Genomic DNA, 13,629 nt, shown 5'->3' on the forward strand with positions numbered 1-13,629 from the left:
TGACCATTGCACACCCTCTCCTCTGGGTACCCACTGTTCGCCCCTCTAATAGCACACAGACCATAACTATTTCTGTAAGAACGCTACTTCTTCCAGAGCATGGGATTCATAAGGGTAGAGTCCATTGTTAGTGCATAATACAGAGTCTGGCAAATTATATACATTTAATAAACAGTGAATGAATGAATAAAAGATAAACACTTGTTCACAACTCTCTGCATCCAAACGGTGCAATATATGTCTGGTCATTTCCTACTATCCTACCCAACATCAGAATTCAATTTACAACTTTTCTTACAACCTAAGACAACTATCCCATCTTCACTCTAAAGTAATCCATAAGGTAATTATAAATCCCAGAACTCCCCTTACACATGAAGAATCCTAAATTATACACTAAAGCTTTTATAAATAAATTTTCTTCTTCAGTGAATAATACTAAGTGAAGAAAAAACTAATCCTAACGGAGGGGAAACCCCAGATCCATTAGCCATTTCTGTGCAGTGTTAGCCTTCACATATGATATAAGCAGAACTATGTAGTTTCTGAAGCTATAACCTATTTGGATTCTCCAGGCAGCCTGAGTAATCCCCTGTAGCTTTAGAAAAATCTAGAAGCCTTCAGAATGCTCCACCAAACACAGCTTTGAATTACTGTTTTTCATTACTGATGCACTTTCTACTGAACCCTGCTGTGAGATAAAATGGAATTATAGCAGCATTACTAGCTATAGAATGATGGAGAGATAGACAAGGTTTTAATATACTTCTTGAACTTGCAGACAGTGAGATCTTTGAATCTTAATGAAAGAGAGGACAGTGAAAAATAAGGTGCAGTTTATCTGCAGATCACATAGATGAGAAATACCTTGCTGATGCCTCTGAGCAGCTAACCAGCCGTGGGCAAACTACGGCCGCAGCCCGATCCGCCCGTTTGAAATGAATAAAACTAAAAAAAAAAGACCTTACCCTTTTATGTAATGATGTTTACTTTGAATTTATATTAGTTCACACAAACACTCCATCCATGCTTTTGTTCTGGCCCTCCGGTCCAGTTTAAGAATCCATTGTGGCCCTCGAGTCAAAAAGTTTGCTCACCCCTGAGCTAAACCCTACATTAAATGCTCAAGCTTAGAGAGAAGAAGCCCAGGGATGATGGTGATAATGTCTGCAGTCAAACAACATTTCTTATATAATTGATCAGCACAAAGGAAGGTGATTTCAGGAAATGCTGTCCTAAAAGGTAAATTTACATTACTTTAGAGCATCAAGGGTGAGGTCAAAGACAAGAATGCTAGAATAGAGAAAAGAGGCCAACTATTTTAAAGGAAGAAAAGAGAAGTTCAAGGAAGAGTGAGGGAAGGACAGGATAAGACCTGAGAATAGAAAACTTATCTGTTGTATTAAAAATGTGACCTTCACAGCAATGTTTAAAAGTGAAAATTAATGGCTGTGGTAGGCAGAACGACCCTTAGTGACCCTCACTTTTATATAATCCTCTCTCCTTTGAGTGTGGGTGGAACCTGTGAATATGATGAGACATCACTGCTGGGATTATACTGTACTAGAGGCCTGGTGCACGAAATCTGTGCACTCAGCGTGGGGGTGGGGGGTAAAGGGGGTGGGGGTGGGGGTTGGGGGGTGGGGTCCCTCAGCCCAGATTGCGAGAGGGCACAGGCCAGGCCGAGGGTCCCCACCAGTGCATGATCAGGGCTGGGAAGAAACGCGGCAGGATGGCCAGCCAGGGAGGGACGATGAAGGATTCCAGGGTGTGTCCGGCCTGTCTCACTCAGTCCCAAATGGCTGGACCCCACCAGCAAGCTAACCTACTGATCAGAGCATCTGCCCCCTAGTGGTCAGTGCACATCATAGCAACTGGTTGACCAATTGACTATCTGCCCCCTGGTGGTGAGTGCACATCATAGTGAGCAGTTGAACGGCCTTAGCATATCATTAGCATATTATGCTTTGATTGGTTGAATGGCCAACTGGACGACCAGACACTTAGCATATTCAGCTTTTATTATATAGGACTAGAGGCCTGGTGCACAAATTCATGCACGGTGGAGTCCCTTGGCTTGGCTGGCGATCAAGGCCTATCTGGGGGCCAGCCGGCAGGGGGGGAAGGACTGTGGGGGTTGGCCAGTCATGGAGGGGGGGCCCGAACGCCTGGGTGGAGGGGCTGTGGAGGTTGTGGGAGCACACTGACCACCAGGGGGTAGCTCCTGCGTTGAGCATCTGCCCTCTGGTGGTCAGTGTGCCATAGCAACTGGTTGACTGGTTGTTCCAGTCATTCTGGTCATTTGGTTGTAATGGTCGCTTATGCTTTGTTTTTTTAAATATATTTTATTGAATTTTTACAGAGAGGAAGGAAGAGGGATAGAGAGTTAGAAACATCAATGAGAGAGAAACATCGATCAGCTGCCACCTGCACACTCCCTACTGGGTATGTGCCCGCAACCAAGGTATATGCCCTTGACCAGAATCGAACCTGGGACCCTTGAGTCCACAGGCCGACGCTCTATCCACTGAGCCAAACTGGTTAGGCGCTTATGCTTTTATACATATAGATTATAAGGCACAGCCAACCTTAACATAAGGAGACTATCACAGTGAGCCTGATCTATACACACAAGCTCTTTAGAAAGCAGAGTTTTCTCTGGCTGGTGACAAAAGTCAGAGATTCAAAGCACAAGAAGGATTTAACAAAAGCCAGAGGGGTCACATGTAAAGGAAACAGGGACTTCAGACCTACAGCCACAGCAACTGAATTCTGTCAATAATCTGAATGGACTCAGAAGTGGATTCTTCCCCACGGCCTCCAGATAAGAGACCAGTCTCGCCAACATATTGATTTCAGTCTTGTGAGACCCGAAGCAGAGAACCAAGTTGAGCCCACCAGATCTTCGGATCTATAGAAGTACTACAGAACTGTGAGATGATAAATGGGTGTTGTTTTAAGCTGCCCAAGTTGAGGTAATTTACTGTGCAGCAATAGAAAACGAATACAATAGTGTATGCTGCAAAGGTAAACTAATGCACTCATGTTTTCACCTTTCACACCAGAGATCCCAAAAGGACTTAATATTATTTGACATGAGGAGTATAAATGCACCTTCCAGAGGTTGGATGGATTCCAATTCTAGTCAGAGTACATGCCCAAGGTAACCACTTGATGTTTCACTCTCACCTCTCTCTCTCTCTCTCTCATATCTCTTCCCCCCCCCCTCTCTCTCATATCTCTCTGTACATGCCCAAGGTAACTGCTTGATGTTTCCCTCTCACATAGATGTTCCCCACCCCTCCTTCCTCTCTCTAAAAATCAATTTCAAAAAAATTTTAACAAAAATACTCTAGACCTGTCCTTAACAGATTTAAAAACAAGCTTTGGAATTATGCTAATCCACAAGTAACTATTTTCCAGAATAAAATTCAAGGCTCTCTAAAGAGAAAAAACAAAATTTGCTCTCAAAAAAGTAAATTCACAATATTCAGCATCCAATAAAAAATTACCAGTCTTGCAAGAAGCAGAAAAATGTGACCCATACGCAGTTTAAAAAATAAATAAATCAGTCAATAGCAATAGATCTAGAATGCTACCATGCTATGGAAGTAACAAGGACTTTAAAATAGCTATTATAAATAAACTAAACTATTTCAAGGATAACATGAATATAATAATGAGTAGAGAAAAGGATAATATGAAGAAACAAATAGTCCCTGGCCTGTTTTTCTCAGTGGTTAGAGCACTGGCCCACAGACTGAGGGTTGCAGGTTTGATTCCCAGTCAAGGGCACATACCTCAGTTGTGGGCTCGAGTCCCAGCCAGTTGGGGCCCATGTGGAAGGCAATCAATCGATGTGACTCTCTTACCTAGATGTTTCTACTTGGTCTGAAAATCAATGAAAAAAAATATCCTCAGGTGAGGATTTAAAAAAAAAGAAACCAACAAATGAACTTTAAAAGATAAAAAATAAGAGCAAAAATGAAATTCCATTGGATGGAATTAAACACAGATTACAAACTTTACCAAAAAAATCAGTGCTACATATAAACTATCCAAACAGAAGCAGAGAGAGAAAATGAAGTCTGGAAAACAAATGAACAGAGCTTCAGTCACCTGTGTAGCAACATCAGCTGGTCTAATATATGTGTAATTAGAGTACCAGAAGGAGAAGAAAAAAGATAGTTGAGGAAATAATGCCTGAAAATTATCCAAACTCAGAGCAACATCAGCATGATGGCAAACTAAGAACTAGACCCTCATGCCCCCACAGAAACACCAAATAAACAGTAACATTCGGACCAAAGCAGCTCTGGGAGAACTATAGAAACCAGTTAAGAAGCTGCAACAACCAAGTAAATACCTAACCAAGAGAAAGATTCACTCAAAATGGTAGGAAATTCCATGTTTTCTCTCCACACTGAGTAGCATGATGAAATCCTGTGCCTTCTAGCTCTGTCCAGCCGGGGATGTGAATCACTCCTTTGTCCAGTTTGTCCACGCTGTATATGTTACCCAACCATTAGTCACTTAGTACTCATCTTGATTATCAGGATCACTGGTCACAGTATTTATATTCAAGTAACTCTTATGTTACTTTAATGGCTCCAAAGTGCAAGAGTAGTGATGCTGACAATGTAGATATGCCAAAGAGAAGCCCTAAACTACTTTATCCTAGTATGTATGTATAGGAGAAAACAGAGTATGTATATGTGTGTGTATACATATATGTATACTCACACACACACACACACACGTATGTGTGTGTGTGTGTGTGTGTGTGTGTGTGTGTATATGTATATATATATGGTTCCATACTCTGTGATTTCAGGGATCCATGCGGTGTTAGGACAGATTCCCTGCAGATTAAATCAAGAGATAGTACAGCATGCCTACCAAAAAGGCCAAAATCAAAATAAGAGAGATACTACCAAATGTCGGCATGAATGTGGAGGAACCTAAACTCTCATACATCATTAGTAGTAGAAGAAGCATGGCTTTGTTGGGAAAAGGTCTAACAGTATCCTATAAAAGTAAGCATATACCTACACTTTATCCAACAATTATATTCCTAAGTATTTGCCCAAGAAGAATAAAAATATATACTTAATACTAAGATTTCTGCACAAATGATTATATGTAGTAACTTTATTTAACAGCCCAAACTAGAAACCACCCACACATCCATCAACAGTTGAATGGATAAAAAATTTTGGTTCATTCAAGTAAAGAAATACTACTAAAAAGAAATTAACTAATATAACACACACCAACATGAATGACTCTCAAAAATTAAGAAATGAGTTTTTCTCAGAGAAAAATCAACCAAAACACAAAGGAAGAAGAGTTAAACATATGAAAAAGTCTTAATACCAATAATCATACAAATAAACAGTAAAGCAATGAGCTACTATTTTTTTGTCCACTGAATTACAAAAAGTACATAAAAGAATGACAACACCCAGTATTGGCAAGGGCAGGAAAAGAAACCTATAGAAAGCTATAGTCTGAAGTATAAAATTCTATAGCATTTCCTGAAGGTAATCTGGATATACATAGCAAAAGCCTCCAACATACACATGCTCTTTTTCAACTTCTAGGACTATCCTATCTAATAATAGACAAACATGGTAATTGACCGTACCTTCGCTACACCTCCCATGGGCTAATCAGCACAATATGCAAATTAACCGCCAACAAAGATGGTGGCTAATTTGCATACTGCAGGCAGGGCGGGACAGCGCCATCCCGCCTGCCCTGCCACCATCCAAGCCTGCTATCTGCAACCCGGGACGGCGGGCGTCCATGTGAGACCTGACCAGGGTGGCCGGGCGGGGCAGCAGTGATCGGCCGGCCCACCCGGGCATCCCATGGGCGACCCGACCCAGGGCGGCACCCCAACCCCCAGATCGGCCCTGCCGTGTGCACGACCCGGGGAGGCGGGGCAGGCACCAAGGGATTGGGCCTGCCATCTGCCACCCGGGGAGCAGGCCTAAGCCAGCAGGTGGTTATCTCCCGAAGGGGTCCCAGACTGTGAGAGGGCACAAGTGGGGCTGAGGGACACTCCCCCACCCTCCCACCCCCACCAGTTCACAAATGGCTAATATGCAAATCGACCAAATGGCAGAACAACCGGTTGCTATGATTCACACTGACCACCAGGGGGCAGATACTCAACGCAGGAGCTTCCCCTGGTGGTCAGTGTGCTCCGACAGGGGGAGCACCGCTCAGCCAGAAGCTGGGCTAGCGGCTGGGGAGTGCAGTGGCGGTAGCAGGAGCCTCTCCCGCCCCCATGGCAGGTGGAGAGCACTCAACGAGTCCCGGACTGTGACAGGGTGCAGGCTGGGCTGAGGGACACCACCACCGCCCCCCCCCCCATGCACAAATGTCGTGCACTGGGCCTTTAGTACTAAATAAGAAACTAAGACTAATGCAGCCCAGCCAGTGTGGTTCAGTGGTTGAGTGCCGACCTATGAACTAGGCGATCACAGTTCGATTCCGGTCAGGGCACATGCCCAGGTTGTGGGCTTGATCCCCAGTGTGGGGCATGCAGAAGGCAGCTGACCAATGATTCTCTCTCATCATTGATGTGTCTATCTCTCTCTCTCTCTTCCTCTCTTAAATCATTAAACATATTTTTTTAGAAGAATACTCATAGCGTTATTATTTATAATACAAAATAGAATAAATAAAGTTTAAATTTTATATGTCCTTATAACAAAATAGTAAGCAGCCATTAAAAGTCAAGTCATCTGAATAGTTAATGAAATCAAATAATGTTATTTTAGCCATCACTACTATAATTTCCTTCCTAGTCTCCAAAGCAAAGGTAAAATATTTAGGTTTTTGTTCAATGACAAAACAATGATCATGGTATAATGTCTAATTTCAAAGAAAACAGTATATAAAACCATATACAAGACACATATTATTTTTTAAATGTATGTGTGCACACATGCACACACAAATATACCAAAACATTATCTCCCAATGGTGAGGTCATGGGTGCCTTTTGTTTTGTTTGTTAATCCACACTCGAGGATATTGTTCCATTGATTTTTAGGGAGAGTGAAAGAGAGAGGGAAAGACAGAGATAAATATTGATGTGAGAGAAACACATCAATTGGTTGCCTCTTGCACAAGCCCCAACCAGAGTCCAGGCCAGGTAGGAGCCTGCAACTAAGATATATGCCCTGGATCAGAATCGAACCCGAGACCATTTGGTCCACAGGCCAACGCTCTATCCACTGAGCCAAACCAGCGAGGGCCATGTGTGACTTTTTATTAACCCTTTCTGTATTTTCTAAATTTTCTATAATAAATATACATTACTTTCATAATTATTTTAAAAATCAATAATATTTCTTTAAATTACCTAAAAGTATATACAAAAAGAGTTTTAAAATGTATTTTCTGCCCTGGCCAGGTGGCTCAGTTGGTTGGAGTGTCATCCTGTACACCAAAAGGTTGTGGGTTCGATTCCCAGTCAGAGTGGGTAAGGGAAGCAACCAATCTATGTTTCTCTCTCACATAGGTGTTTTTCTCTCTCTCCCTCTCATCCCCTCACATCTTTCTCTCCCTTCATCTCTCTCTAAAAATCAATAAAAACATATCATCAGGTGAGGATTTAAAAAAACACTTATTTTGTAATCTAAATTATCTGCTATTATCTTGGTCACAAGCATTTCACTGTTATCCTATATAATAAAAGCTTAATATGCAAATTGTCCCCTCGGGCAGTGGTTCAACCGGGAGTTCAACCAGGAAACCAGAAGTTCGACCACTTGCTATGACGTGCACTGACCACCAGGGGGAGGCACGGAACATGGTGGGCTTTGGCAACGCGGTGCTGGCAGTGGAGGCGCTGCTGGCCCTGATGGGCCCCGACGAGAGCAAGACCACGGCAGAGTGGGACCGTGGCGGGATGGCGGAACAGGTGAGCAGGCGGCGCCGGGCCAAGGTGGGTGTGAGCAGGGGCCTGATCGCCCCGCACCAGCGGTGGCAGTGGGGGGCGGGGCCGCTGCCCAGCTAGGTGCTGAGGGAGCTGGGAGGGGGGCCCGGCCCACACCGTCCTGCAGACAGTAACCAGTGGCTGTGGCAGCAGGGGCCTGGCTCCAATCGATCGCCCTGCAGGCAGGATGATGGAGCAGGTGAAGGGATGGTGCCAGGCCATGGCAGGGTGCCAGGCGGGACTGCAAGGCTGGGGGCATGAGCTAGAGCAGCCGTGGGCAAACTACGGCCCGCGGGCCGGACCCGGCCCGTTTGAAATGAATAAAACTATTGAAATAAAAGACCATACCCTTTTATGTAATGATGTTTACTTTGAATTTATATTAGTTCACACAAACACTCCATCCATGCTTTTGTTCTGGCCCTCTGGTCCAGTTTAAGAACCCATTGTGGCCCTCGAGTCAAAAAGCTTGCCCACCCCTGAGCTAGAGCCTGATCTCCACAGAACACCCCAAGGGGCCCCCCCCACCTGTGCACGAATTCGTGCACCAGGCCTCTAGTGTAAGTATAAAAATTCCACATGCAAAATTGTTTTTTGTTACTAATCCCAAATAAGCCATGACTGTCCAGAGGTGGAAGATCTACAGATAATGACATCTCATTAACATTGCCATCCATAAAGTGCAGGATAGTATGTATATTAAGATGATCCTTTTGTGTCTTAGAATTTTTAAAGAATATTTCAATAATATATAGACACGTATGTGCTAATATTTCTACAGTTTTGTTTTGTTTTGTTTTCAGCTTAGAATTAAAAGAAACCACCAGAAATGGTTACCTTTTTGGTAGAAGAAATCTGTATCTACTATTTCAATTATGAACCATTTCTGTACTCTTCATTTTTCTTTTAAACTTTTGGTTTGTTTAGTTTGCTACTTACCATGGAGCACTTCTCTAGTACTTCCTCCTGGAACTTCAGGAATCGTTCCTGAACCTCAGCTTCATTGAGGAAAAAGGAAAGAAAGTGAGTGAAGGGCTGCTTTCTTCTAAAAGTGAGCAAAAGAACATCAATCCGAGTCCGGGCTGAAATTACACCGCTTCGATGCTGGCCAGTGATTACTGCAAACAAACAAAATATACGATTAACGATATTTATACGATAAATGTTTATACGAAAAAATATACGATAAGCATTTGATGTAAGATAGGCGACCTCCTGATACTGTCATATGTGGGGAGCTGCTGAATGTGTACATAATTCTAAACAGCGGACAGAATCAAGAGTAAGAAACTTAAAATGAATTCAGTCTAAGCAGATGAGGTCTTAAAACAAAAAATCCTTAAAGACCAGCTGATGAACTAGAAAAATGAGCTACAAAGCAAACCCTCATACTTTGTTGGTGGAAATGTAAAATGGTGCAGCTGCTATGAGAAAGTATGGCAGTTCCTTAAAAAGTTCAAAAGGGCCTGGCAGTGTAGGCTCAGCAGCTGAGCTTCGACCTATGAACCAGGTGGCCATGCTTCAATTCCCAAGCCTGGTTTGGGGGCTTGAGCCCCAGTAGGGGGCATGCAGGAGGCAGCCAATGAATGATTCTCTCTCATCCTTGATATTTCTCTCTCTCTTCCTCTCTCAAATCAATAAAAATATATATTTTTTTAAAGTTAAAAAGGAATTACCATATGATTCAGCAATTCCCACACCGAGATAGAAACCCAGCCTAGGCAGTTTGGCTCAGTGGACAGAGCATCGACCTATAGACCAAAGGGTCCCAGGTTCAATTCCAGTCAAGGGCACATGCCTGGTTGCCGGCTCAATCCCCAGTAGGGGGTGTGCAGGAGGCAGCCAATCAATGATTCTCTCTCATCATTGATGTTTCTATCTCTCTCTCCCTCTTCCTTCCTCTCTGAAATCAATACAAATATATTTTTAAAAATAAAATAAAGCCCTAGCCGGTTTGGCTCAGCGGATAGAGCGTTGGCCTATGAACTGAAGGGTCCCAGGTTCGATTCCGGTCAAGGGCACATGCCCAGGTTTTGGGCTCGATCCCCAGTGTGGGGCGTGCAGGAGGCAGTGGATCAATGATTCTCTCTCATCGTTGGTGTTTCTATCTCCCTTTCTCTCCGAAATCAATAAAAATATAAAACTAACTAAATAAATAAATAAATAAAAATAAAATAAAATAAAATAAAAATTATTTATATATTACTATAGGATAGCAAAAATGGGGAACATATTCAACTGTCAATGGTGATTAGGTCTGGGTTTCCTATTATAAAAGATTTCCCTTTATACCAGTATATAATTTCTGCAAGTTTCCATGTTTAAAGCATACAGTAATTATAAAATTAGGGGGGGGAAATAGATAAATAAACTTAAATGCAATTATAAAATATTTCAATATTTGTAACTTGAACTTTAAAGCTTAAGGAAAGACCTAAGTTTTTTATTTGTAAGTCTTTTTTTTGTTGTTGTTAACCCTCAACGATATTTTTTCCATTGATTTTTAGAGAGAGGAAGGGGAGGAGGGCCGAGGAGAGAGAAAGAAACTTCGATGTGAGAAAAACACATGGATTGGCTGCCCCCCACACAAGCCCTGACCAGGGCCAGGAATTGAACCTGCAACCCAGGTACAATCCCTTGACTGGGAAATCAAACCCTCAACCCTTCAGAGTGTGGGCCAATGCCCTAACCACTAAGCCAAACCAGCCATGGCTTTATTTGTAATTCTAATGAACTGAATGTATATTTTTTAGAAGTCCTTTGTAAATGTCATTGAAGTTCTTAGGCTGGAGTTTACTAAAGTTACAAGATGCTGGGGAAAATCTAGTACTGTGCTGTCCAATATAGGAGTCCACATGCAGCTAGTTAAACTAGAGGTTAAATGAATTAGAATTAAATAGAACTACAAATTCAGTTCCTCAGTCACACTAGCCACATTTCAAGTACTCACAGTCACATGTGCCAGTGGCTGCTGTGCTGGACAGGGCAGATATAGAACATACCATCATCACAGGAAGTTCTTTTGAACAGCACTGCTCTAAAGTCAACTGTTACTTATCTGTCACAATGATTATTCTTACATAGCACAAAATAAGAAGAGTACTTGAATTTTTTTTCTCCTAAAACAATACAATCTGTGGGTGTTTATGGAAAATAGATTATTGAAGGTTGCTGAACTTAGTTGATTTTTTAGAAGTCCTATAGTTTTAGGATGAATTTATAAAAAATTTGTCCCCACACTGACCCTCACTCAAAGCTGTTGCCCTTGGTTCACACTGATGTTCGGTACAGACATTTTCTGACTTGTTTTATATCACCCAACTATTTTTCCTCACCCAAGCAGTTATTTGAATCACGCTGGCATTTTAATCGCTACCCAGAGTCTACAAAGCAAGGTAAAAACAAGCAAACACTTATGGAAAGGGCTGGACTTTATTTCAAATTTGCATGTCTCATTGGTTTCCTCTAATTCTAACTTGAAACAATTCACACCCTCCATTTCAAGCTACTGAAGCATAAAATAAATCAAATCACAATGAAATCCAGGAGCTTTATCCCATCGGTGCCAGGTAAAGTATAAAATGAAGGCCCAGGTACTCAATCAAGATAAGGTGGTATAATTACATCTTTCTCCATTTGGTAGATTGATACTGATAAATCACAAAAAGGCCAATAGCTACAGAACCTCATAACGAATATAGTCACTAAACACCTCAGTTGGGTTACATTATTCCATACACATACAAAAATGATTGCAAATATAACGTATACACTGGGTCTCACCAATTTCTCCTTCTTGTCCAGGCTTAGGAATACTAATAGAAGTTTTGGTCTCCACCTCTAGTTTCTTCTTAGTGTCCCCTCTCTTTCCAACTATATGTCTATAATATAAAGAAAAAATTAATTACTGGAAGGATATTGGGCAAAAATGTACCAAAATAAAGAATTCCATCATGTTTAAATACCAGAGATACTCCATTACAGAAAAGTGCTTCAGTGAAAGTTCAATAAATGTAGAGGAACTTACAAGTCATATAGTTTTGTTTTGGTTTTGTGGGTGTTTTTTTGTATTGTTTTGTTTTGTTTTAATTTTAGAGAGAGATTAAGGGGAGAGGAAGAGAGAGAGAGAAACATCACTGAGAGAGAAACATTGATTGGCTGCCTCCTGCATACCCCCTACTAGGGATCGAGCCCATAACCCAGGCCTGTGCCCTGACAGGAATCGAATTGGTGACATCTTAGTTCATGGGTTGATGCTCAACCACTGAGCCACACTGGCCTGGAACAAGTCACATAGCTTTACAGAACATACAGCATTACACTCATTGACAAAAGGATGTCCTACAGCCAAATTCAATGTAAAGGAATAATTACTATGCCTAATACCTGTTTGCTTCTTAAAATTACATTAAAATCTGAGTCTGCACTTGACTGAAAGGAAAGCTGACATAGTCTCAAAGGCAATTCCAGCAACCAATGGGACTACAGTTTGAGGGGGGAGAGCCTTGTCCTTTTGGAGTACAAGTTAACTACATTATGAATTCATCCTAAGGGAACTGTCCTTAATTAAATAAGGGTAAAGAACTTAGCAAAGAGTAGCATCCACCATTCAGGATGGATTCAAAGGCACAGAGGATAAACAGGCAAACCTCAGGAGGCTGAATTCACACAGACAAGTTTTATTTGGAAGAGTCTACCTAAAAATTTGGAAATTTCACCTAAATTTAGATTTTCAGGTTCTATAGATAAGTTAGAAGATATGACAACAACAGACTGAAGCCTATTCTCATCCCTAAAAATGGAACATGAGCTCATCATGAATCCCATCACTCCCTAATATCTTTCACCTACTCCACCTGATTATCTATAGATTCATTTACACTACTTGCCTAGCACTCCTAGTATAAATAATTCTGACATTCCAAAGTTATCTTCTGGAATCCATAATAATTAGATTTGTTACAGTGAATAAGACTACTGGATCCCAGGAGAGAAGTTTCAGTATCTATAAAGCATTAAGAGACCTTCACTGGACTATAAAGTTAAGAGAAAAACTCCCCCATCAACAGTATTTTGGCTTCTATGACTTTAATACAGTACCCAGTAGCATGGGTGACTATGTCTAAAACTGTCCATTTGCTTTAATTTTTTTCAATATTATTTTATATTCGTCTCAGGTGTGCAGCATAGTAGCTAGACCAGCCGTGGGCAAACTACGGCCCGCGGGCCGGATCCGGCCCGTTTGAAATGAATAAAACTAAAAAAAAAAAAGACTGTACCCTTTTATGTAATGATGTTTACTTTGAATTTATATTAGTTCACACAAACACTCCATCCATGCTTTTGTTCCGGCCCTCCGGTCCAGTTTAAGAACCCATTGTGGCCCTCGAGTCAAAAAGTTTGCCCACCCCTGGGCTAGACGATCATATACTTTACACAGTGATCCCCTAATATTTCAAGAACCCACCTGGCACCACACATAGTTAATACAATATTATTGACTATATTTCCTACATTGTACTTTACATCCCCATTACTATTTCGGAACTACCGATTTGTACTTCTTAATCCCTTCACCTTTTCATCCAACCCCCCAACTCCCTTCCCCTCTGGCAACCATCAGTATCTGTAAGTCTATTTTTTATTTTTTCCTTTATTTTGTTCTTTAGATCAGC

At 41.6% G+C, this 13,629-nt stretch overlaps 1 protein-coding gene across 6 annotated transcripts in view; it reads right to left on the minus strand.

The window, feature by feature from the left end:
- Positions 1-13,629, minus strand: part of ASCC1 (activating signal cointegrator 1 complex subunit 1) — a 92,181-nt gene that overhangs the window by 68,481 nt on the left and 10,071 nt on the right. For all 6 annotated transcript variants that reach the window (XM_036337020.1, XM_036337017.1, XM_036337018.1 and 3 more), the window contains exons 4-5: positions 11,738-11,835; positions 8,894-9,072 (exon numbers count right to left, since the gene is read on the minus strand). In XM_036337020.1, the coding sequence (XP_036192913.1) occupies positions 8,894-9,072; positions 11,738-11,835 (277 nt within the window). The remainder of the gene's footprint in view (positions 1-8,893; positions 9,073-11,737; positions 11,836-13,629) is intronic.

The sequence above is a fragment of the Myotis myotis genome, unplaced genomic scaffold (assembly GCF_014108235.1).
Source record: "Myotis myotis isolate mMyoMyo1 unplaced genomic scaffold, mMyoMyo1.p scaffold_m19_p_15, whole genome shotgun sequence".
Lineage (NCBI taxonomy): Eukaryota > Metazoa > Chordata > Mammalia > Chiroptera > Vespertilionidae > Myotis > Myotis myotis.